Source organism: Bos taurus, chromosome 28 (genome assembly GCF_002263795.3).
Source record: "Bos taurus isolate L1 Dominette 01449 registration number 42190680 breed Hereford chromosome 28, ARS-UCD2.0, whole genome shotgun sequence".
NCBI lineage: Eukaryota > Metazoa > Chordata > Mammalia > Artiodactyla > Bovidae > Bos > Bos taurus.
The window spans coordinates 8,148,460-8,174,737 of NC_037355.1; the positions used below are offsets into that span (position 1 = coordinate 8,148,460).

General features: G+C 42.8%; 1 protein-coding gene across 4 annotated transcripts in view; it reads left to right on the forward strand.

The window, feature by feature from the left end:
- Window positions 1-26,278, forward strand: part of TBCE (tubulin folding cofactor E) — an 88,993-nt gene that overhangs the window by 49,013 nt on the left and 13,702 nt on the right. For 3 of the 4 annotated variants that reach the window (XM_005226206.5, NM_001038032.2, XM_015460927.3), the window contains 3 exon segments: window positions 2,405-2,489; window positions 17,408-17,593; window positions 23,643-23,731. In XM_005226206.5, coding sequence (XP_005226263.1) covers window positions 2,405-2,489; window positions 17,408-17,593; window positions 23,643-23,731 — 360 coding nt within the window. 4 annotated transcript variants of the gene reach the window in all.

Consider the following 26,278-nt stretch of genomic DNA (forward strand, 5'->3'; position numbering starts at 1 on the left):
TTTGGGCAGGAGCTCTGGGTTGGAGGTTGCAGGGGTCCCAGGAAGAGACTGGGGACCCATCCCATTGACCACCCTGATTCTACGCCATGTCCCCTCTTCTCTGTTTATGACCTCGAGACTTGGTCGACTGGCTCCCTTTCCACGGCTGTCGTCTGTTCTGGGTTGAACTGAGTTGAATGTGGGACCTCACTGCAAAAGAAACCTTGTTAAAATTCCTCCCACACGTTCTAGGGTTTTTTCTACTTGGACCTAACATTGGTCTCAATTTTGCCCTAATGTGCTCAGCTGTAAACACACATGTTTTCAAGGTTTTCAGTATGACCCCTTTAACTTCAACGGGAATCAGAATACCTTATGAATCAGAATACTCAGTGTTCCCCCTGCCCCCACAAGTCCATAGCAGGGGCATTGGGGTTTATTTTAATTGTAGGACATGATTTCTGTATTTGAGTTAATTTTTATCAGCCCCAGTTATGATGCCTCGTCATCAGTATTGGGTATGAACCTATTATTTAGAAACTTGGGTTTTTTTCTGAAAACATTTCTTTCCTATGCTCTAGTTTCATGATGTGGTTTTAGCAGAGTTAATCAGAAATGACTCAGTTTATACAATTTTATTCAGCTTCAAATTGGTTTGTGCTAGACAAGCCAATCCCAATGTCCTGCCACCCCACCCCCGGACAGTTGCTCGCGCACAGCAGCCACAGCTGGTGCTGAGACCTTGTGGACTCCTTTGTCAGTGCGCAGCTCCCTAGGGAGAGTGCCTCGGGCGTGGCAGCTTCAGGCACGCTTGCCCTTGGTGGCAGGCAGGTGCCAGGTGGACCTGGGTCTAAAGTGCCAGGTGATGGGGGAGCCAGGTGGTGAGTGCATGGACTTGGGGGTGAAGGACTGAACATTTCTCTCTTAAGAAAACCCGGGTGACTCTAGTGATGAAGAACCTGCCTGCCGGTGCAGGACACGTAAGAGATGTGAGTTCAGTCCTTGGGTCCAGAAGATCCCCTGAAGGAGGAAATGGCAACCCACTCCAGCATTCTTGCTTGGAGCATCCCATGGACAGAGGAGCCTGTTGGGCTGCAGTCCATGGAGTTGCAAAGAATCAGACATGACTGAAATGACGTAGCATGAATGTATTGTTTGTTTTTGTGTGTCTGGCTTAGTTCACTTAGCACAAAGTCCTTAGGGTTCATCCATGTTGTAGAATGTGTCAGAATTTCCTTCCTTTTTAAGACTGAATATTCCGTTGTGTGGACAGACCACGTTTTGTTTAGTAATTGATCTGTCATTGGACACTTTGTTTATCCGTTCATCCGTTCACTTTTGGCTATTTTGAATAATGCTGCTGTGAACACAAGTCTACTAATACCTATTTGAGTTCCTGCTGTCAGTTCTTTGGGTGTTTGCCCAGAAGTAGAATTGCTAGATCAGGTGATAATCCCGTGTGTAGCTTGCCCAGGAACCACTGCACTGTTTTCCACAGTTAGCTACACCATTTTACATTCCCACTAGCAATGCATAAAATTAACAATTTCCCCATATCCCTGCCAACACTTATTTTCTCTTTTGTTTTGTTGACACAAGCCATTCTAATTGGTGTAAAGTGATTTTTTAAAATTGTGTATCTAGATTTTCTAGTTCTCCACAGGAGGGTAGATCCAGAAGTGAAACTCTGTGTCTCACAGACTTTGGCACCTAGCCCAGTTCCGTGTGTGTGTGTGCTAAGTTGCTTCAGTCATGTCCAGTTCTTTGCGGTGCCTTGGACTATAACCTACCAGGCTCCTCTGTCCATGGGATAGTGGGTGCTTAATAAATATAGGGAGAAGAGAGAAGGGAGGGTAAGAGAATGCTCTGAAAACTAATGTGGTTTGCAAATATAAGATACGAGTTATACATGGCATAGTATGGTGGGTAAGTATTGGCTTCTGCAATTAGAATGACCTGAAGATGCGTGACTTTAGGTGTTATTTTACCTATATTGAAGAAAAATACTAATTATATATATATATAATTTTACTTTATGAACAGCATATTGCTAGGCTAGGACTCAAAAAAGTGTGTATTTGTTCAGGAACTGTTAAAAAGAAGATAGTGATAACATCTTGTTTGTAAAGATGAAATGTCTGTTGTAAGGATAACATGAAATAAAGCAAAGTTTTTGGTACATAAGTGCTCAGTAGCTATAGTTATTTTCTGCAGTTGTATTTTTTTGTTGATTTTTTTGAACCAAACTTACTGTTGCCTTTGCTGATTAAGTCCTGAGTCCAAGGTTACTTTTTTTTCCTAAAGACTTCTTTCTTCCCCAGTGGTGTCTCTGTGATATGGTTTCCGTTGCAAACTGTATTTGGTTGCAGAGAAATGGAGCCTGACCTTGTTCTAATTTCTCATTTGGGTTTTCTTGTTCTGCCAGGACTCTGGTTAGGAGTAGAATGGGACAATCCTGAGCGGGGAAAGCACGATGGAAGCCACGAAGGGACTGTGTATTTTAAATGCAGGTAATTTTCCATTTTGAACTGGCCTGGTTATCTTTGTTTATTTTTAAAATGTTCATGTGTTATTTGGTTGCGTCGGCTCTTGGCTGCAGCTCCTGGGATCTTCATTTGGGCACTCCTGCTGCCCTCCAGTTGCAGCACACAGGCTTATTTGCCCCCTGGCATGTGGGATCTGAGTTCCCCGGCCAGGGATTGAACCCAAGTTCCCTGAATTGGAAGAGGTTCTTGCCTGAACCCCAGGGAAGTCCCTGACATGGTTATGTAGGAGAATATTTAATAGTTGAATAAAGGGGAATGGAGAAGAGGCATTTGACTCTTGGGGTGGTTATAATGTAGAATTTAGTGTATTCTAAAAAGCCCATACTATTTGTAGAATTTTTTCCTTGTTTTTATTATCTTTTTAATTTGTTATGCTTTTTATTTATTTATTTTTGGCTGTGCTGAGGGCGGGCTTTCTCTAACTGCGGCAGGTGGGAGCTATGCTCTAGTTGCAGCGTGCAGACTTCTCATTGCAGTGGTTTCTCTTGCAGTGGAGCAGGGGTTCTAGGGCGTGTGTGCCTCAGTGGGTGCAGCTCTCGGGAGCTTAGTTGCCCCGAAGCACGTGGCATCTTCTTGGACCAGGGATTGAATCCGTGTCCCCCGCATGGCAGGAGGATTCTTAACTGCTCGACCACCAGAGGAGTCCTTTTCCCTTGTTTTTAAAACTCTCAGTCTTAACCTTAAAAGTGGGATTGCTTTCTTTGTCTTTTTCTGTGTATTTTTGTTTTGTGACGGGTTTTTCTTTTTTTATTGAATGGATATAAACACTTCTTACTGGTTCATTAACAAGATAGCCAATAAGAACCAGGTAATTAAACAAACTATAGAACCTCCAAATAGTGGAATGCTAGGCCACTATTTTAAAAAGCTCTTGTCATGAAAAGAATTATACATTATAGTGCTACTGATATTTTTACCTGTTTGATTTCAGAGAAACTATGTGAAGCTCTGAAAAGGATGGTGGGGAATTTCAGGCAGTCTTTCAAATTTTTATTGGTGTTTATTTTCCGTAAGTTTCAATTTCTTGCAAGAATCTTTTAATATTAAGCTTCGTTGCTGTTCAGTTGCTAAGTCTTGTACAACTCTTTGCAGCACCATGGACTGCAGTATGCCAGGCTTCCCTGTCCTTCACTATCCCCTAGAATTTGCTCAAATTCATGTCCATCGAGTCAGTGATGCAATCTAACCATCTCATCCTCTGTCCCTCCCTTCTCCTTTTGTCTGCAATCTTTTCCAGTGAGTCAGCTCTTCACATCAGCTGACTGTTGGCCAAACTGTTTCAGCATCCATTGAATGTTTAGGATTGACTGGTTTGATCTTGCAGTCTAAGGGACTCTCATGAGGCATCTCCATCACCACAGTTTGAACACATCAATTCTTCTGCACTCTGCCTTCTTTATGGTCCAATTCTTACATCTGTACATGACCCCTGGAAAAAACCATAGCTTTGATTAGATGGATCTTTGTCAGCAAAGTGATGTCTCTGCTTTTTTATACTCTGGCTTTGTCATAGTTTTCCTTCCAAGGAGCAAGCATCTTTTAATTTCATGGCTGCAGTCACTGTCTGCAGTGATTTTGGAGCCCGAGAAAATAAAATCCATCACTGCTTCCACTTTTTCTCCTTCTATTTGCCATGAAGTGATGGGATTGGATGCTATGATCTTAGTTTTTTGAATGTTGAGTTTTCAGCCAGCTTCTTCATTCTCTTTCACCTTTGTCAAGAGGCTCTTTAGTTCCATTGGAGTGGTATCATCTGCATATCTGAGGTTGTTGATATTCCTCCCAGCAGTCTTGATTCCAGCTTGTGATTCATCCAGCCCAGCATTTCACATGATGTACTTTGAATATAAGTTAAATAAGCAGAGTTACAACATACAGCCTTGTTGTACTCCTTTCCCAATTTTGAACCAGTCCGTTGTTCCATGTCTGATTCTAACTGTTGCTTCGTGACCTGCACACAGGTTTCTCAGGAGGCAGGTAAAATGATCTGGTATTTTCATCTCTTTAAGATGTTTCCATGTTTTGTTGTGATCCATATAGTTAAAAGCTTTAGTGTAGTCAAGGAAGCAATAGACGTTTTGTTTTTCTGGGATTGTTTTTTTGGGATTCCCTTTCTTTCTCTATAATCAAAGTGTTGGAATTTTAATCTCTAGTTCCTCTGCCTTTTCTAAACCCAGCTTGTACATCTGGAAGTTCTCTGTTCATGTACTGTTGAAGCCTGGCTTGATGGATATTGAGGATAACCTTACTAGCATGTGAAATGAATGCAAAAGTATGGTACTTTGAACATTATTTAGGGTTGTTCTTCTTTGGGATTAGAATGAAAATTGACCTTTCCAGTAGAGTGGCCACTGCTGAGTTTTCTAGATTTGCTGATGTATTGAATACAGCACTTTAACAGCATCATCTCTTAGGATTTTAAATAGCTCAGTTGAAATTCCATCACCTCCACCAGCTTTGTTCATAGTAATGCTTCCTAAGGCCCACTTGACTTCAGACTCCCAAATTGTCTGGTCTAGATGAGTGACCACACCATCATGGTTATCCAGATCTTTAAGACCTTTTTTGTATAGTTCTTCTGTGTATTCTTACCGCCTCTTCTTTATCTGTTCTGGTTCTGTTAGATCCTTAGTGTTTCTGTCCTTTATTGAGCCCATCTTTGCATGAAATGTCCCCTAGATACCTCCAGTTTTCTTGAGGAGATCTCTAATCTTTCCCATCCTGTTTGCATTGTTCATTTAAGAAGGCCTTCTTATCTCTCCTTGTTGTTCTCTGAGACTCTGCATCCAGTTGGGTATATCTTTCCTTTTCTCCCTTGTCTTTTGTTTTTCTTCTTTCCTCATCAGCTCAGACAACCATTTTGCCTTCTTAGCATTTCTTTTACTTTGGGGTGGTTTTGGTCACTGCATCCTGTACAATGTTATGAACCTCCATCCATAGTTCTTCAGGCACTCTGTCTACCAGATCTGGGATTGAATAAATTCAGTCCCTTGAATATATTTGTCACGTCCACTGTATAATCATAAGGGATTTGATTTGTCATACCTGAATGGCATAGTGGTTTCCCCTACTTTCTTCAATTTTTCAGTGAGAAGCTGATGATCTGAGCCACAGTCAGCTCCAGGTCTTTGTTTTTGCTGACTGTGTAGAGCTTCTCTGTCTTTGGCTACAAAGAACGTAATCAGTCTAATTTTGTGTTGACCATCTCGTAATGTCCATGTGTAGAATCATCTCTTGTGTTGTTGAAAGAAGCTGTTTTCTATGACCAGTGTATTCTCTTAGCAAAGCTCTGTTAGCCTTTACCCTGCTTCATTTTGTACTCCAAGGCCAAACTTGCCTGTTACTCCAGGTACCTTTTGACTTCCTGCTTTTCGTTCCAATCCCCTATGCTGAAAAGGACATCTTTTTGTGTGTGTTCGTTCTAGAAGTTCTTGTACGTCTTTAGCTGTAGCTGAGCTGTAGCTGAACTGTTTAAGTTCAGCTTCTTTGGCCTTGGTGGTTGGAGCATAGGCTTAGATTACTGTGATATTGAATGGTTTGTCGTTTTTGAAATTGTACCCAAGTACTGCATTCTGGACTCTTTTGTTTACTCTGAGGGCTACTCCATTTCTTCTAAGGGAATCTTGCCCACCGTAGTAGATACAATAGTCATCTGAATTAAAGTCGCCCATTCCCATCCATTTTAGTTCACAGATTGCTGAGAAGTCGATGTTCACTCTTGTCATCTCCTGGTTGACATCCAATTTACTTTAATTCATGGACCTAACTATTCCAGGTTTCTGTGCAGTAATGTTCTTTATAGCATCAGACTTTCACCACCAGACACATCCATAACTGAGCATCATTTCTGCTTTGGCCCAGCTGCTTCATTCTTTCTGGAGATATTAGTAATTTCCATCTGCTCTTTCCCAGTAGCATATTGGACACCTTCCAACCTGGGGGACTCATTTTACAGTGTCATATCTTTTTCCTTTTTTATACTGTTCATGAGGTTCTTGCAGCAAGAATCCTGGAGTAGTTTGCCATTTCCTCCTCCAGCGGACCATGTTTTATCAGAGCCCTTCCCTGTCACCTGTCCGTCTTGGGTGGCCCTGCACAACATAGCTCATAGCTTCATTGAGTTACACAAGTCCCTTCACCATGGAAAGGCTATGATCCCTGAAGGGGAATATTAAGCTTATCATTGTTTAAATGTTGTACAGTGAACACATTCCTGGAAATCAAGCAGCTTCATGCTTTGGTTTTAACAATCCTTAGAACCCCAAACAAATCACACTTTACTGACCTCTAAAATGAAGGTCAAAATTAGATAATCGCAAACTGTTTGCTAGTTCAGCAGTCTGTAATTTTGAAAAGTCAGGATAGAAGAATTGGCATGTTCCTAGAGGCCAGTGGTGATGACACATATGTCACAAGGCCAGCTCAGAATCTGTCAAGAGTTTATGGAGATGAAGGGAGCAATTTATGTGTTTAGAAAGATGTGGAAATAGAAATTTCTTATCTGGGCCTATTGATGCCTTACCTGGACCATGACCTCACACAGCCTCCAGTTGAGGGAATGTTTCCGGTGGAGCCTGCTCCAGCACCTCCCAAATCATCCATGGCTACATGTCCTTAGTGGTCTCTGGATGTGATGGTATTTTCAGTCTCTGAGTAGTACAGTGAAGATTGCCTCAGTCCTGGCAGATGTGGGATTTGCCCTGAAGTGCTGAAGGGTGCGGACTTGGTGTTTCAGTTCTTACTCTTGAAATAAGCATCTCCTTGTTTTATCGTGTCTCCTAGTTACAGCCTTGCCTGAGCATCTACACGTCAAAATACATATTATCTTATTATAAATTACTTTTGTTTCAATGAAATGGGCATTTTTTATTGACTTTGAAATCCTATATGGGTAGGTAATTGCATTTCAGGTTGTTTTGGGGGCAGTGTAAAAGGGTGCATTGGCTCTGATATGGTGGGTAACTACTGATCTAAACTAAAGGAATGACCTTTTCCTTTATAGTTGTTAATACTGATGTTAATATTCATTTGAACATGGCTTCAACTAGTAAAGATTATGTCAGTATCTAGGAATCTCTAAATCAGACAAAATAGATTATATCACATGCACTTGTTATTAAGTTAATTCAGATCTCTTACTAACTTTATTGGAGTCTTCCTTCATATTTCAAATTTTACTTGGAAAACCATAATTACAGTTTTTTTTTTTTTAACCATAGTAAGCATTTTAATGCTTTTATGCTGTTTCCATGAAGCCAGAGCAGTTTAACGTTGCCAGATGATAAATGTTCTCATCTTAGACTTGTGAAATAGGTAAATGACAAAAAGGCTTGGTGTACCCGTTCTAAATGAGGCAGGTGAATCAGAAGTTGCCATCTTGATAGCAGAACTCAAGTCTCCATCTCTTCAGAAGCATGTGTTAATATCAAGTGGCCGACATTGTGTTAGACATGCTGTAGCAGTGCAGTTATGTGCTCTAGCACACATGTCTTGTGAAGACTAGTTTGCTGGCCTCTGCACTGTAAGCGGGATATCAGGGTATATTGAATTGGGTGTTTGAAAACCCCCTGCTTCTTGAGTCTCCCCAGCATCTCAAGTTGCTGGGGTGACACCCTGACGCTTGAGAGCAGACCCTGGATAGGGTGGTTTTCAAAGCCCAGCTCAGGGCGTACATTCTGAACATGGGTGCAGGTAATTCCACATCATGTTTAGTTTCAGTCTGATTTCTGTATAACCTAAGGTAAATATGGCAGTCTCTTATTTATAATGTTTGGTTCAGTTCAGTCGCTCAGTCATGTCCGACTTTTTGCGACCCCATGAATCTCAGCACGCCAGGCCTCCCTGTCCATCACCAACTCCTGGAGTTCACTCAGACTCACGTCCATCGAGTCAGTGATGCCATCCAGCCATTTCATCCTCTGTCGTCCCCTTCTCCTCCTGCCCCCAATCCCTCCCAGCATCAGAGTCTTTTCCAATGAGTCAACTCTTCGCATGAGGTGGCCAAAGTATTGGAGTTTCAGCTTTAGCATCATTCCTTGCAAAGAAATCCCAGGGCCGATCTCCTTCAGAATGGACTGGTTGGATCTCCTTGCAGTCCAAGGGACTCTCAAGAGTCTTCTCCAACGCCACAGTTCAAAAGCATCAATTGTTTGGCTCTCAGCTTTCTTCACAGTCCAACTCTCACATCCATACCTGACCACTGGAAAAACCATAGCCTTGACTAGACAGACCTTTGTTGGCAAAGTAATGTCTCTGCTTTTGAATATGCTATCTAGGTTGGTCATAACTTTTCTTCCAAGGAGTAAGCGTCTTTTAATTTCATGGCTGAAATCACCATCTGCAGTGATTTTGGAGCCCCAAAAAATAAAGTCTGTCACTGTTACCACTATTTTCCCATCTATTTGCCATGAAGTGATGGGACCAGATGCCATGATCTTCATTTTCTGAATGTTGAGTTTTAAGCCAACTTTTTCACTCTCCTCTTTCACTTTCATCAAGAGGCTTTTTAGTTCCTCTTTTCTTTCTGCCATAAGGGTGGTGTCATCTGCATATCTGAGGTTATTGTTATTTCTCCCTGCAGTCTTGATTCCAGCTTGTGCTTCTTCCAGCCCAGCGTTTCTCATGATGTACTCTGCATATAAGTTAAATAAGCAGGGTGACAATATACAGCACCCATAATTAATATTTGTGACTTTTTCAGCATACAGTGGTAGTATACAGGTTTACCCCAAATGTGTGGCTGTGAACCAGTCATCAGTGTCTCTCTCAGGTGCTTCTTTTTCTCCATCTCTTGTCTTTTGAGGAGTTGAGTGGTTCAGTTAAGGTGATGAACCTTGAAGTTCTCTCTACCTTGTGTGTGGATTTACAGTGCTTTTTTCTCAACCTAAACAACCTATACTCTAAACTCTTAGAACTGTTTGGGTCAGTATTTTACCCTAAGCTGTTACTGAAAATGTTCGCTTTCTAGGTAATTATATGATTTCTCTGTTCTGGTGATCAAGAAATCTTAAAGTGTGTTCTTCAGCACCATGAATAGAATTTATACTTGGCATCAGAGGGGACATGGTATCTCAAACTTTATCCATGATACTGGCTAACTTAACAAATGGAAGCTTCTTGATTTACTGTGTGTAGCCTAAGATTGTCGTGAAGTATTTTGAAGTTCTTGAATGAGCATTAATAAATCAATATAAAATATTCTCCCTAGGGACTGGGATGAATTGGGAGATGGGGATTGACATATATACACTACTGATACTCTGTATGAAATAGATAACTAATGAGGATTGACTATATACACTGTACAGCAACTATATTGCAATAAAAATTTATTTAAAAATAAGTAAAATATTCTCCTGGTATGGTACAAAGTGCTTCCAGGGTGGCGCTAGTGGTAAAGAACGCATCTGCCTATGCAGGAGACGCAAGAGACAGGTTTGATCCCTGGGTTGAGAAAATCCCCTGGAGTAGGAAATGGCAACCTGCTCCAGTGTTCTTGCCTGGAAAATCCCATGGATATAGGATTCTATAGGATATAGGCTCTAGGCCATGGGGCCGCAAACAGTCGGACACAACTGAACGACTGAGCATGTGGTGTAAAGCGATAGAAGAATTTTTAAAATAATCACTAAGTGTGCTGATAGGTTACAGGCAGGGTGAATCTCCCTGCCTGTAAAAGGTGAGGAGAGAGATTTCGTTTTCAGAAGCTTTCCATGAATCAGGGCAAAATAGAAATTGTGACATTCAGAAGGAATGTGCAAAAAAAAGATGCCTATCTATTCGCCTTTTTTTTTTTTTTTTCCTCCCCTGCTGGGAAAATGAGTTAGTTCACCAGGTCAATTCTTGGTATACGTTAAATGAGTGAATAGTTCTCCCAGGGTGAATGGTTATGGTTGGTTACTTGATCTTGGTGAGAAGGCTCTGGGCAAGCTTGAAACAAGCAAGGTATCAAGATCAACAGTTATCTGATACTCCCCAGGGACCCAGTCTTTCCCAGCACCCAGCATTTAAACCATCCCCAGTTTAAAAAAAAGTTTACTATGGTACTTTTGGGCTCTGTTGGTCTCCCTTTACCTTTGAGTAGAGTTGCTGGATTCACTAAATAAAAAAAGAAAATTCACAGTGAAATTTTGATTTCAGATAAGCAGTAAATCATTTTTTAGTGTAAGCATGGGACATGCATCATACTGAAAAAAGATGGAAGAAACAATTGAAATTCAATTGAAAACCAATTTTTTATCTGAAATCCAGATTTAACTGGGCACCTGAATTTTATCTCTCTGTTGGGCAGACCTAATCTTGATTATAGTGCTTTGTGAGAGTCTTGTTTCTGCAAGGGCCATGGTCAGGATGTGAATTTTGCTGCCTGCATTCTGTAATTGGTGGGCAGAAGGAGGCAGGACCTTGAACATGCTGAGTGTTTATAAGAAAACAAATTCTGTGCTCTTCCCCCTTCACTCCTTCCCCTCCCCCAGTTTTTTCTCTTTAGACAGGATTCAGGATTTCAGTGTTGAGATGCAACATCTTGATAGTTTTTCTGTGGAATCTTTATGAATTACTAGTTTACCTTTGGAGATTTATGGTTATCGATGGGCACTCATTCAGCTGGTATTTTTCAGTATTTGCAGCACTGTTTTGTTTTCTGAGAGATCTGCCAGGAATGTTGCAGAGGAGACTGACCTTGGATGTGATCCTTGATCCGAAAAAGGCATAGCATCTACTTTGTAACCATCCAACACCATTCCTAACTCCTTTCTTCTGCCTGCAGCCAAACTAAACTCTAATAAAGGTCTATTCTTGAATTGTTCGTTGTTGTTAAGTCACTCAGTTGTATCCAACTCTTTGCAACCCCATGGACTGCAGCACGCCAGCCTTCACTGTCTTTTACCATCTCCCAGAACTTGCTCAAACTCATGTCCATTGAGTTGGTGATGCCATCCAACCATGTCATCCTCTGTCGTCCCCTTTTCCTCCTAGCTTCAACCTTTGCCAGCTTCAGGGTCTTTTCCGATGAGTTGGTTCTTTGCATCAGGTGTCCAGAGTACTGGAGCTTCAGTTTCAGCATCAGTCCTTCAGTGAAAACTCAGGGTTGATTTCCTTTAGGATTGACTAGTTTAATCTCCTTGCAGTCCAAGGGACTCTCTAGAGTCTTCTCCAATATCACAGCTCGAAAGCATCAATTCTTTGGTGCTCAGCCTTCTTTATGGTCCGACTCACATCCACACATGACTACTGGAAAAACTATAGCTTTGACTATGCCATGGAATTGTTCATTACCACAGTTTTTCCCTGGTGGCTCAGAGGTTAAAGTGTCTGCCTGCAATGCGGGAGACCTGGGTTCGATCCCCGGGTCGAGAAGATCCCCTGGAGAAGGAAGTGGCAACCCACTCCAGTACTCTTGCCTGGAGAATCCCATGGACGGAGGAGCCTGGTGGGCTACAGTCCACAGGGTTGCAAAGAGTCGGACATGAGTGAGCAACTTCACTTTCACAGTTTTTAAAAGTATACATTTAGGACAGAAATGAAAACCATGGTATTTGTTTTGCATTGTTGTTTTCTCATTTATTATTAAAGTGCTTGTTTTATTTCTTTACTAAACAGCATTAAATAATAATACCTACTAACAGATCTACTAACTACTAAAATTTGTGGTAGTGAGGAGAGTAGAGACAGAGATGCAGGAAAGGATAGTGCACTGGTCATCAGGACTCCACGATTTTTGGTCTTGGCTGTGCACCTCTGCGGAAGGTCCCCTGAAGAGGGCACAGAACCCACTCCAGTATTGTTGCCCGGAGAGTCCCGTGGACAGAGGAGCATGGTGACCTGCAGTCCATGGCGTTGCAAAGAGTTGGATGTGACTGAAGCAACTTTGCACAAGCACAGCTCGTGTACCTCTGTGATGGTCATCCCAGTATCTCCAACTGAAATGGAATTGAATTAGATGAGTTTCTTAAAGTGGGAGCTGAGGTTGCTCTGCATCAGAATCCCCTGGCCGCAGCCCAGTACCACTTAGTGTACATCCCAAGGTGGGTTCTAATAAGCTTTCCAGGTGACTGACTGACTGGGTTGAGTTTGAGAAGTCCTGCATTAGATCATCTCTTAGGTAGATTCCTTTGAACCTTTAAAAATGAGGCTAGCTACATTTAATGTCTTTAGCCGAGTGATAGAAATGTGTTTTATTAAAACAGAACTGTGTTCTTCACACTAGGATCCTTTCTAACAGTTCAGTTCAGTTCAGTCGCTCAGTCATGTCCAACTCTTTGTGACCCCATGGAGTGCAGCACACCAGGCTTTCCTGCACATCACCAATTGCCAGAGCTTGCTCAAACTCATGTCCATTGAGTTGGTGATACCATCCAACCATCTCCTCCTCTGTCATCCCCTTCTCCTGCCTTCAATCTTTCCCAGCATCAGGGTCTTTTCCAAGTAGTCAGTTCTTTGCATCAGGTGGCCAAAGTATTGTAATTTCAGCTTCAACATCAGTCCTTCCAGTGAATATTCAGGACTAATTTCCTTTAGGATTGAGTGGCTTGATCTCCTTGCAGTCCAAGGGACCCTCAAGAGTTTTCTCCAACACCGCAGTTCAAAAGCATCAGCTCCTTGGTTCTCAGCTTTCTTTATAGTCCAACTCTGATATCCATACATGACTACTGGAAAAGCCATAGCTTTGACTAGATGGACCTTTGTTGGCAAAGTAATGTCTCTGCTTTTTAATATGCTGCCTAGGTTGATCATAGCTTTTCTTCCAAGGGGCAAGCGTCTTAATTTCATGGCTGCAGTCACCATCTGGAGTAATTTTAGAGCCCCCCCCAAAATAGTCTGTCACTGTTTCCATTGTTTCTCCATCTATTTGTCAAGAAGTGATGGGACCAGATGCCATGATCGTTTTCTGAATGTTGAGTTTTAAGCCAACTTTTTCACTCTCCTCTTTCGCTTTCATCAAGAGGCTTTTTAGTTCCTCTTCACTTTCTGCCATAGGGTGGTGTCATCTGCGTATCTGAGGTTATTGATATTTCTCCCAGCAATCTTGATTCCAGCTTGTGCTTCATCCAGCCAGGCATTTCTCATGATGTACTCTGCATAGAAGTTAAATAAGCAGAGTGACAATATACAGCTTTGACATAGCCCTTTCCCAATTTGGAACCAGTCTGTTGTTCTATGTCCAGTTCTAACTGTTGCTTCCTGACCTGCATACAGGTTTCTCAAGACGCAGGTCAGGTGTATGGTATTCCCATCTCTTTCAGAATTTTCCACAGTTTATTGTGATCTACACATTCAACGGCTTTGGCATAATCGATAAAGCAGAAGTAGATACTTTTCTGGTATTCTCTTGCTTTTTTGATGATCCAGCAGATGTTGACAATTTGATCTCTGGTTCCTCTGCCTTTTCTAAATCCAGTTGAACACCTGGCAGTTCTCGGTTCATGTTCTGTTGAAACCTCACTTGGAGAATTTTGAGCATTACTTTGCTCGTGTGTGAGATGAGTGCAATGGTGAGGTAGTTTGAGCATTCTCTGGCATTGCCTTTCTTTGGGATTGGAATGAAAACTGACCTTTTCTGGCCCTGTGGCCGCTGCTGAGTTTTCCAAATTTGCTGGCATATTGACTGTGGTACTTTAACATCATCTTTTAGGATTTCAAATAGCTCAACTGGAATTCCATCACCTCCTCTAGCTTTGTTTGTAGTGATGCTTCCTAAGACCCACTTGACTTTGCATTCCAGGATTGCTCTAGGTGAGTGATCACATGGTCATGGTTTTCTGGGTCATGAAGATCTTTTTTGTGTAGTTCTGTGTATTCTTGCCACCTCTTCTCAATATCTTCTGCTTCTGTTAGGTCCATACCATCTCTGTCCTTTATTGTGCCCATTTTTGCATGAAGTATTCCTTTGGTATCTAATTTTCTTGAAGAGATCTCTAGTCTTTCCCATTCTTTTGTTTTCCTCTATTTCTTTGCAATGATCACTGAGGAAGGCTTTCTTACCTCTCCTCGCTATTCTTTGAAATTCTGCATTCAAAGGGGTATATCTTTCCTTTTTCTCCTTTAACTTTCTTTTCTTTTCTCAGCTTTTCTTTCTTTTGAGAAAACTTTCTTTTCTCAGCTATTTGTAAGGCCTCCTCAGACAACCATTTTGCTCTTTTGCATTTCTTTTTCTTGGAGATGGTCTTAATCACTGCCTCCTGTACAGTGTCACCAACCTCTGTCCATAGTTCTTCAGGCACTCTATCAAATCTAATCCCTTAAATTCCTACAGTTAAAGCAATATTATTTCTGCATTCTAATCTACATTAGGTGTGGACAAATACTGTTTAATTTCACTTATACGAGGTACCTAGAATAGCCAAATTCGTAGAATCAGAAAGGACACTGGTGGATGCCAGGGGCCAGATGGGAGTGGGTAGGGACTTAGTGTTTAATGGGGACAGAATTTCAGTTTGAGAAGGTGAACAGTCTGGGAGATGGATGATGGCGAGAGCCATACAACAGTGTGAACGTTGCGTACAGTTCAATTTGTTAAAATAGTATGTTTTATATTATGTGACTTTTACCACAATGAAAAAACATGTGAGAAAAAAAAAAAAACGAAGTATTTTCTAGGTAGCATCTGGTAGACAGTGGTCCTCTGATACCCCAGCAGACAACACAGATTCAGAACATGATTTTGCTGCAACAGAGAATTTAATTTCCTGCATCAACAGTTTCCCCCTCTTTGTAGGGTTATCTTCATCAGCATATAAGTTTCATGCCTTGTCCTGTCTTAAAACATACATTCCCCTTTCCAATAAAACTCCTCGGAGTGAGAGTAATCTAAGCCCAGTCTCCTCTCACTGGAATTCGCCTCACGGCCCCACCCCAGCTACTTCTTCCAGGGTTACTTTCCGATTGCTAGATTTTGTGGCAACAGAGATGTCCAGTCTCTGTCGCCTTCCGGTACGCTGCCCTCTCTGGGGTTCTCACGACCTCGGGGCCACTTTTTGCCTGAGGCATCACTTCTGACTCTGGGGTTACAAATACCTTTCACAATCTGGTAATCTCTCTAGAGCCACATTCCAGAAAAAAACGTATATATGTTTATATTGACAAAATTTATCGTCAGTATTTCATCCCCTTTAATTATGGTGATTTATAGGGAAGTTTGATTTCTCTAAGAGTTAAAGGGCATAAGCCAAAATAGTGTTTATTGTACAGTTTTTGGCGATTCGTGTATTTCATCATTTATTCTCTACTGTGATCAAAGGATACTACCATTTTTAGCTGTTTTGTAAGCATACTTGGATTTCCCTGAAAGTTAGGTCTTGTTGCCGTAATCCAGTGCTGACGGTGAAATGTAATGTGTCTAAAGATCTGTTTTGAGTGTCTTGAAAAGCCTGACAATAGTCCTTACATACAGCAATATGGTTAATATTTTTATTAAATTCTTATAGAAATTATTGCTAAAAATGGCTATAAAACAATTTTGTAATTTAAAATTATGTAAATTATGGTAAATATAAATTTATATAAAATATATAAATGGTGGTAAATATAAATTATGGTAGGATATCCTATACTTCTGTAGAATATAGGATATTCATGCTCTAATTTTATCCCCATATTTGAACTTTCATTTATTTCAGGTTATAATTTGGTCTGATCTGGTCTAATAATTTAAAAATTTTGTATGTAATCCTGTTATCCACAAGTATTTTCATTTCTTTGTGTCCTTATTCAATCTTTGTCTAGCCATAGATAAGATTCTTCTGTAGCTGTGTCATGTACAATTTGGATCAGTCTTTAGAAATCTCAGCATTATTCTGTAAGTAGTTTTCTTAAGTATTACAGCTAGAATACTTTAATGACCTCATCTATCTGGTTCACTTAATAGTTCCTGTCCAGCTGGACATTTTTATGGTTTCCAGAATTCCTCAGTTTTAAAAAATGCTATTATATAGACTCTTTGTAAGTGCAGTTTTGTTTTATTTTTAAATTATTGCCTGCTGACAGATTCCCAGGGGTATGATTATACAATCAAACACTAACTCAACCTTGCAGTCTTTGAATGTTAGGACTTTATTTTTTGCCAATTTTATTGAAAATAGTTTCATTGTTTGCATTTGCTTTTTTTTTAAATTTATTTTTTAAATTTTCAGTTTTTGGCCGTGCTGGATGTTAGTTGCGCTGTGAGCTGCTTCTCCAGTTGCGGCGGCGGGGGTGGGGCGGGCGCTCTCTAGTTACAGTACATGGGCTTCTCGTTGCTGTGGCTTCTCTTAATGTGGAGCGCGGGCTCTAGGCGTGCAGGCTTTAGTGGACTCAGTAGCTTTGGCTTGTGGGCTCTAGAGCACAGGCTCAGTAGTTGTGGAGCATGGGCTTTGTTGCCCTGCAGCATATGGGGTCTTCCCAGACCAGGGATCGAACCGTGTCTCCTACATTGGTGGGAGGATTCTTTACCATTGAACCACCAGGGAAGCCCCAAATTTGCATTTCTTAATCATTAGCAACGTGAAACTTTTCTCCATGGTTTTAATACTCTTTCCTGTTTTATGAATTATCTGTTCTATATTTCTTATCTGTTTATCTATTGGGATTTTACCTGCTTGCATCAGCTCTCAACACTTTATGATCAATTGTATCAATTACGCTTTTTAAAAAATATTCCCTTTTATGCTGTTTTTACTTTTTTAGCATACGGAAAATTTTAAAAACCTTCAGAACATTGCCTTACGGCCATTCTTGGTGGATGATACTTGCTTTCTCCTTCTTTTTAAAAATTGTTTAATTGCTTTTATTTGCTAATATATTTGTAAATGCAGACATTTTACATTTGTGGCAGACTGACAATTTATAAAGGATTTTAATATCCCCACAGATGATATTCTCTCTGTTCTATTTGTCTCCATTTCTAGGCACCCCACAGCTGGATCCTTCATTCGTCCACACAAAGTAAATTTTGGAGTAGACTTTCTCACTGCAATTAAGAACCGCTATGTGCTAGAAGATGAACCAAAGGAAGAGGAAACAGAGCAGATTGTTATAATTGGAAATAAACCTGTAGAAACCATTGGTTTTGACTCTGTTATAAAACAGCAAAGGTAAGTGAAACTGATAATGGTCGAGCTGACTTTGACAGTTTCATCCAAGTTTAGGGTTTAAGTTCACTTGACTGTGTGTCAGTGCTGAGAACTTTGCTCCCAAGCAGGTCTCTTTTCTGCACATCACCAAATTGCAATCAGAGGGATCCAAGGATTGAATGTTTAGGGGAAATTAAAGTTCTTATTTTAGCACAGGACTTTTCTAGATTGAAAGAAAAACATTGATTTGCCCGTTATTATTTGTACCATACTCTACTGTATTGACTAATTATCACGGAGCTAAGGTTGGCCATTTGCTGAGTCAGGGATGGAAACAGAAGTCTGCTTCGTTACCTGTGCCATGTAGCAGGATGGCACCTTCTAAAACCCAGTAGTTCCCGTCTCTGCACACCCTCATCACTGGGCTGCTTTTGAAACGTGCCGAATTCTGGGTCCCATCCCAGACCTACTGGATCAGAATACCATGGGCTCTTGCTTTTAAAATGTACCCCAAAGTGACTGTGTCTAAGGGGCACTAAATGCATTTTGAAAGTGCTGTGTTTGAACTTTCTCTGCACTTTCAAACTCTTTGAACACAGTGATGCTCTTCAGAGAGCCTCATTGCTTATTCTGATGCACCATGTGAACCAGAGTAGAAACTAATATTCACACAAAGCCGTGCACAACTGTGTGGTTTGGGTGACTTCCGAGGCTGCGCTACTTTAGTGATGGTTAGTGTGGTGTGTGACCCTGACCTGGGTGAGGCGTCCTAGTAGTGACCCCTGGTGGCCACTCTGGAGAGTAGATTTGCTGCTATTGACACCTTCAGTCTCTGAGAGAGTTAAACTGGGATTCTGTTCAAAATTAAGTTCTTTGCTATCTTTTTATTGTTCTCATTATTATTATTATGGTGATTTAAACATGATACAGAATTTAACTGCACATGGGCACAAGGTTGAAGAGTAAATACATTTCCTTTTTTAAAATTAAAAAAAATATATTTTTTAAAATTTTGGCTATACCCTGTGGCTTGCAGAATCTAAGTTCCCTGACCAGGGATTGAACCTAGGCCATGACTGTGAGAGCCCGGAGTCCTAACCACTAGACCATGAAGGAACTCCTAGTAAATTCATTTTTCGATATCTCTGGTTTTTAGCATTTTAAACACACACACACACAAAAGAAATCACGATTTTTGAAAAAGCAGTAACTTGACTATTAATTACAAACAACATACATTCATCGTTGAGGATTTAGAAAATATACATTGAACGAAAGAGTCATGACTAATGCACCACTGAGAGACAACGAATATGGATGATTTTTGCTTTATAGAACTTGATTTATAGAACTGTGGGGCTTCCCTGGTGGCTCAGATGGTAAGGAATCTGCCTGCAGTGCAAGAAGCCCAAGTTAGATCCTTGGGTCAGGAAGATCGCCTGGAGGAGAGAATGGCTACTCACTTTAGTATTCTTGCCCAGAAAATTCCATAGACAGAGGAGCCTGGCAGGCTGCCATCCATGGAGTCCTAAAGAATTGGACACAACTGAGTGACTAACGCTAACAGAACTATATCCTTCATAGGTTTAGAGTTCTTTGCTTAATTTTTTCCATTTAAAATGCAATTATTAAAAAAATTTTTTACACCAGAAGAGGTACTTTCTCCCCCTGTTGGTTGATCTCTTTCAGAGAACACCACGGGCACTGTGAGTGTTAACAAGTTGCCAACAGATTTTTCTCCCCTGGTTTATGAACAGCTGCATAACTCAGATTTCTAGTGAATGACTACGCTTGCGTATCAGCGTGTTCACTAATGGGCTAGTGTCTTTCTGGAAAGGACCCAGTGTTGGAGTCAGTCAGGCTGGGTTCAGATGTCAGCTCAGCCACTTTCTTTCTAGTCCTGACACCAGTTAGAGCTTCTTTGGTTTCTAAGCTTCAGTTTCCTCATTTCCAAAGTAATACCTAAGCTGTTAGAACTCTTAGGAATAACAAGTGGTAGGCATCACTGTTGGAGTGATGCTTGCTTTTTTTTTTTAAATTTGGCCTTGCTGTGCTGTGCGTGGGATCAACCTGTGCCCCCTGCTTTGGGAATGTGGAGTCTTAACCACACTCAATATGCCAGCAAATTTGGAAAACTCAGCAGTGGCCACAGGACTGGAAAAGGTCAGTTTTCATTCCGATCCCAAAGAAAGGCAATGCCAAAGAATGCTCAAACTACCGCACAATTGCACACATTCACATGCTAGTAAAGTAATGCTCAAAATTCTCCAAGACAGGCTTCAGCAATACATGAACCGTGAACTTCCTGATGTTCAAGCTGGTTTTAGAAAAGGCAGAGGAAGCACAGATCAAATCGCCAATATCCGCTGGATCATGGAAAAAGCAAGAGTTCCAGAAAAACATCTACTTCTGCTTTATTGACTATGCCAAAGCCTTTGACTGTGTGGATCACAATAAACTGTGGGAAATTCTGAAAGAAATGGGAATACCAGACCACCTGACCTGCATCTTGAGAAATCTGTATGCAGGTCAGGAAGCAACAGTTAGAACTGGACATGGAACAACAGACTGGTTCCAAGTAGGAAAAGGAGTGTCAAGGCTGTATATTGTCACCCTGTTTATTTAACTTCTATGCAGAGTACATCATGAGAAACGCTGGGCGGAAAGAAGCACAAGCTGGAATCAAGATTGCCGGGAGAAATATCAATCACCTCAGATATGCAGATGACACCACCCTTATGGCAGAAAGTGAAGAGGAACTAAAAAGCCTCTTGATGAAAGTGAAAGAGAAGGGTGAAAAAGTTGGCTTAAAGCTCAACATTCAGAAAACGAAGATCATGGCATCCGGTCCCATCACTTCATGGGAAATAGATGAGGAAACAGTGGAAACAGTGTCAGACTTTATTTTTCTGGGCTCCATAATCACTGCAGATGGTGACTACAGCCATGAAATTAAAAGACGCTTACTCCTTGGAAGGAAAGTTATGACCAACCTAGATAGCATATTCAAAAGCAGAGACATTACTTTGCCAACAAAGGTCTGGCTAGCCAAGGCTAAGGTTTTTCCAGTGGTCATGTATGGATGTGAGAGTTGGACTGTGAAGAAGGCTGAGCGCCGAAGAATTGATGCCTTTGAACTGTGTTGTTGGAGAAGACTCTTGAGAGTCCCTTGGACTGCAAGGAGATCCAACCAGTCCATCCTAAAGGAGACCAGTCCTGGGTGTTCATTGGAAGGACTGATGCTAAAGCTGAAACTCCAGTACTTTGGCCACGTCATGTGAAGAGTTGACTCATCGGAAAAGACTCTGATGCTGGGAGGGATTGGGGACAGAAGGAGAAGGGGCCGACAGAGGATGAGATGGCTGGATGGCATCACTGACTCAATGGACGTGAGTCTGAGTGAACTCCAGGAGTTGGTGATGGACAGGGAGGCCTGGCGTGCTGCGATTCATGGGTTTGCAAAGAGTCGGACACGACTGAGTGACTGAACTGAACTGAACCACTCGACTCAACCTCAACTTTAAGCCATTGTATTATCTCCTTAATAATTACAGCTGACCAGCTTTGAGTTTGCAGCGCTGAGAAAAGACTTATAATGAGGGAAGCAAAACCAAATGAAAACCACTGTGTATGGTTTCTCTTTGGAGATGACTGTGGCTCTGACTGAGGTCTGAATTGAGACCAGGATCCCTAAGCTTCCAGGCACCACATGGAACTCACGGGTCCAGCAGGATAGTTTTCATTTTAGAGGGGAACAGTGACATCTGCCGGACATGGTGTGAACTGCTAGTTGCAGGTAGTTGAGTGTCATGATATTCCTCTTCTTTCCATGGTGTCACATACCTGCAAAACTGGGTTTTGGGTCACTCTTGTGCTGAAAGAAAAGCGAGTACTGTATCTCCTGAAAATCATCATGGAACAGGAAAAGGAGGGGTGGGGTCCATTCAGACTCCAGGGTTTGAAAAGTTGCGTAATGCCCAGCAGACACTAGTTTGACAGGACATAAATAATTATAAACTTGTTTGGCCCTAATTGCTTACTAAATGGTACTTTCTTTTGGCCTCGAGGCACTGCGGAAAATGACTGAAAAGTTAAGGGCCCCGTGAACTGAGAAAGTTTGGCAGCCTATGCCCCAGAACTTTGCTGCTGCCTTTCCTTCATTTCTGTGACTGTAATAGCTCATGACTTGCAGGTTGGTCTTAGTATTCCCCCAGAGGTTGTCAGATTTATGTTTACTTTTATAAATGCTTGTAAAATGACTTAGTGTATGTCACACTGTATTCTGAGGGTTTCACAAATACCAACCCACTAAATGATAGCATGTAAAAGTTGTAAAATATACATAATGTAAAATTTACCATCTTAACCATTTTTTTTTAATTTGGCTGCATCGGGTCTTCGTTGCAGTGTGTGGGGTCTTTTCGTTGCTGTATGCAGACTCGGTTGTGGTGCGTAAGCTGAGTTGCTCTGAGGCATGTGGGATCTTAGTTCCTGGACCAGGGATTGAGCCTGCATCCCCTGAATTGCATGGCAGATTCTTAACCGCTGGACCAACAGGGAAATCCCCATCTTAACTTTAAGTGTATAGTTCAGTAGGGTTAGGTACATCCCACTGTTGTGTAACCAACAGCACTGTCCATCTTCAGGACCTTCTCTTCTTCCCAGACTGAAACCTTGCAGCCCTTAAACAGCAGCTCCACATCTCTCCCTCCCCCGGCCCATGGCAGCCACCGTTCTACATCTGTGTCTATGAAGTTGACTCTCATCTGGGTACCTCAGATAAATGCAGGCATATAGTGTTTGTCCTTTTGTGACTGGCCTCTTTCACATAGCATAATGTCTTCCAGGTTCACAAATGTTGTTCCTTCCTTTTTAAGACTGAATAATACTCCTTCATATGGACTGACCGCACTTTATTCCTTGGTCAGTGGGCACTCGGGTTGCTTGCATGTGACCCATTGTGAATAATGCCATCGTGATCACGGGCATGTGGATGTGCCATCTGAGGTGTAGAGATGTTAACACATCCAAGGCCAGAGGAGGGGTGGAATCAGGACTGAACGCAGGCAGTCTGACTCCAGATCCTGTGTTCTAAACACTCTCCGGTGCTGTAACACTTGGGCTCTTCGGATGAACAGAACACAGATTCTCTACACTTAAAAAAGTGTCTCAGAGTATCTAAAAAGGCTACAGATACACACACGTGCTCTCTAGGCTATATCCCTAGAGAGATTTTGCCACGTGAGTACAAAAAGTATACAGTAGTGTGTCCTTTAGCACCATTGGGAATAATCTCCCTGTCACCAGAGGAGCAAATAAATCAACTGTGGTCTCTCTGCGGTGAGACTGCAGGTGTGAACGCATGTATTCCAGAGCACGTGTCCATGTCCTCCCACCTCAGTGCTGAACAGGGTACTGTTGAGGGAGAAAGTGAGTCACAGGGAAATGAAAGTGAAGTCGCTCAGTCGTGTCTGACTCTTTGCGACCCCATGGACTGTAGCCCGCCAGGCTCCTCCGTGCATGGGATTTTCCAGGCAAGAATACTGGAGTGGGCTGCCATTGACAAGGGATCTTCCTGACCCAGGGATCGAACCCGGGTCTCCCGCACTGCAGGCAGACGCTTTACCATCTGAGCCACTAGGGAAGCCGTACGCTACCGTTCATGTCAAATTTTATAATATTCAAAACTGCAATAACTGTTTAGGAACATGGAAATATAGTAAAACTATTAAAGTCAAATAGTAAACTATAAAAAAATAGTAAAACTATTAAGAAATGCTTAAGATTAAGCCAACACTGACCCCAGTGCCCTGGTCCCCTACGGGGAGTGGAGGACGAGAGGAGAGGGCAGTGGAAAGGGGCTCAAGAGGATTTCAGTGTTGTGTATAATGTTTGTGATGCTTTCTTTTTTTTTTTTTTTTCCAGTAAGGCTTTATTTCTTAAGTTGGGCGGTGGATACTGTTATTTCTGGTGCCTTTTTATGTATCTAAAATGCTTTTTAATTTTTTAAAGGGCCGATGGATAGCGTACATGTTTATGTCTGCATGTGAACTATGTGTTTTTCATACAGTCAGCTGAGCAAGTTGCAAGACGTTTCTTTGAGGAACTGCGCAGTAAATGGTGCTGGTGACAAAGGAGAAATTGCCAAAGCTTGTCCTAGTATCCTTTCCAGTAAGAACGTGTCACTGGGGTCGGGCTGGATTGGACACTGGAGCCAGACACCCTGGTTCCCTACCCAATGTCCGTTCTCCTAACGGGGACTTGGTTTCACCTGAGGTTGTCGCTGCTCGGGTAAATTGTTACCTTCCTAGACTATTTGCTTTCAAGTGGGATGTGGGACTCACTCGGACCGGGGAGAGGTAAAATGGAGTGTCTGAACGGGGCTTCTGGCCATTGCCCACCACCCTGCCCGCCCCCTTTTTGAGCACAGACAGAGGGTCCAGGGCTCGGCAGCCAGGCTGTGGGGCGAGAGCCATCCAGGGGAGCCGCGAGGGAAGGCACGGAGAGGGACTGGCGCTTTGGGTGGGACCCGGGGCCACTGCACCAGCCCCGACGACCTTCCTGAGAGGGAGGGAAGTAAATCCTTTCCTTCATTAAGGTTCCTGCTCATGCAGCAATGCGGTTTGAAATCATACCTCAAAAACAAGCTTTTCCAAATTTGTCATCTATCTCTTGTAAGTGTGTTCTTTGTCTTTTGCCCTGTTTCTCTTATGCCCACACCTAAAAATAGAGGAGGTCAGTCTAAAAGAAAAATCATAATAAACTTGCCCTATTTTGTAGTCTGGTAGATTGGAGAAGGAAATGGCAACCCACTCCAGTATTCTTGCCTGGAGAATCCCAGGGACAGAGGAGCCTAGTGGGCTGCCGTCTGTGGGGTCGCACAGAGTCAGACACGACTGAAGCGACTTAGCAGCAGCAGCAGAGCACAGTTCAAGTGCTTCTTGGATCTGCTACAGTCCTAACAAACCTCAAATAAATGCATCTTTTGGCGTTAAAAACAAAAAGTGGCAAGTCAAATAGACTTTCTCTAACTTTAAAAGGTCTTCTCTCAATTCCTTAACCTGCCTCATCTCTGCATAATAGTTTATGCAAAAGACAGCAGCTCATAGGTCTCTCGACTGAGGAGATGCCTGATGAAGAGCTTTCTTTTAGCAAAATATTTCTAACCACTCTGACGCTACCTACCTTGTGATAGGAATTGAAGCATAGCTCCCCAAGCCAGTGTTTCAGAGGTGCAGTCCCTTGGCGCTGGGGTCTGCTGGGACTTGTGACCACTGGTCCTTTCTGCCCGTGAGTAGCGCCCCCACCCCACCTTTGCCCCAGATGCGGTCATTCCCTCTGCAGGTTAGGCAACAGAATCAGGGCATTGAGGTGGGTGTGGAATGGAGCTAGATATGGAGCAAAGTGCCACAGAAGTGCGTGGCGCATTCTATAATCTGCCTGGCCTCCTCCTAAATGGTTTCGGAAGACTGGGAATTGGGTGGTTCAACACTTCATTTTCAGCACAGAGAAAACCTCTGGTCAGCAGAGGGGTTTGGGTGTGCAGATCGGCTGATTGGAGTTGTCAGCAGTGTGCTGGGCAGTCAGCATCTTGCTTGTTTATACCGCTTTCTCCTGGGCAAGAATGTCCCCCAAGACATGAGGCAATGAGGTTTGCTGAGATAATCAAGTCACGGCCTATATTTGCAGACCCAGTGATGAATGCCTTGCACTTGCTGATTGAATTCTCGCCCGAAGCTGAAGGATTGCCTGGTGTGTTTAATCCAGTCATCGTTTCTAGACTGATCCTTCTCTCAGATCCTTCACTGAGCCAGGGCTGACGGTGGTGGGAGCATGTCAGATCGGAGAGCTTGGCTGGGAAGAGGTGTCTCTGAACTTGGGGAGGAGCCTCTGCTCACAGGAGCGAGAGTGACAGAGCCGGAGCGAGAGTGACAGAGCTCCCAGGACTGTGTGCGCTCAAGTGTGTGTGTGTGTGTGTGTGTGTGCACGCGTGCGTGTATGTGCATGTATGCGTGTGGGGCCACTACATCAGGTTGAAGTCCGAATACAGGTGGTCCCTGTGGAGAAGGAAGTGGCACCCCACTCCAGTACTCTTGCCTGGAAAACCCCAGGGACGGGTGAGCCTGGTGGGCTGCAGTCCATGGGGTCTCGAAGAGTCGGACACAACTGAGCAACCTCACTTTCACTTTTCATTTTCATGCATTGGAGAAGGAAATGGCAACCCACTCCACTGTTCTTGCCTGGAGAATCCCAGGGACGGGGGAGCCTGGTGGGCTGCTGTCTACGGGGTCACACAGAGTCGGACACAACTGAAGCGACTTAGCAGCAGCAGCAGCAGCTGTGCTCTGGACAGGCTAGTAGAAATACATATAATTCTAGCTACACAATGGAAAGCACAAGTGAATGGAGAATGACTGTACATGTACCCTTTCCAACCAGCCTGATGGCCTGGAGTTAGCAGGACTGATGAGAATGAAGGGCAGTGGGGGTTTGACCACCGGTCACAAAAAGCGCCCAGCCCAGCCACTGCACGCGGGTCCGCGTCTAGGGTGGAGCAGCGGTCGGGGCATGGCAGCATGAGGGGCTTCAGTGCAGGGGCAGGAGGAAGGGCCCACGTCAGGGTCAGCCCCACCGCCCCTGTGGTGGCTTTGAGACCCTCAGAGTGAGCAGGTGGCCAAGTGGCTGGGGGAGGAGCTCGGGGGACTG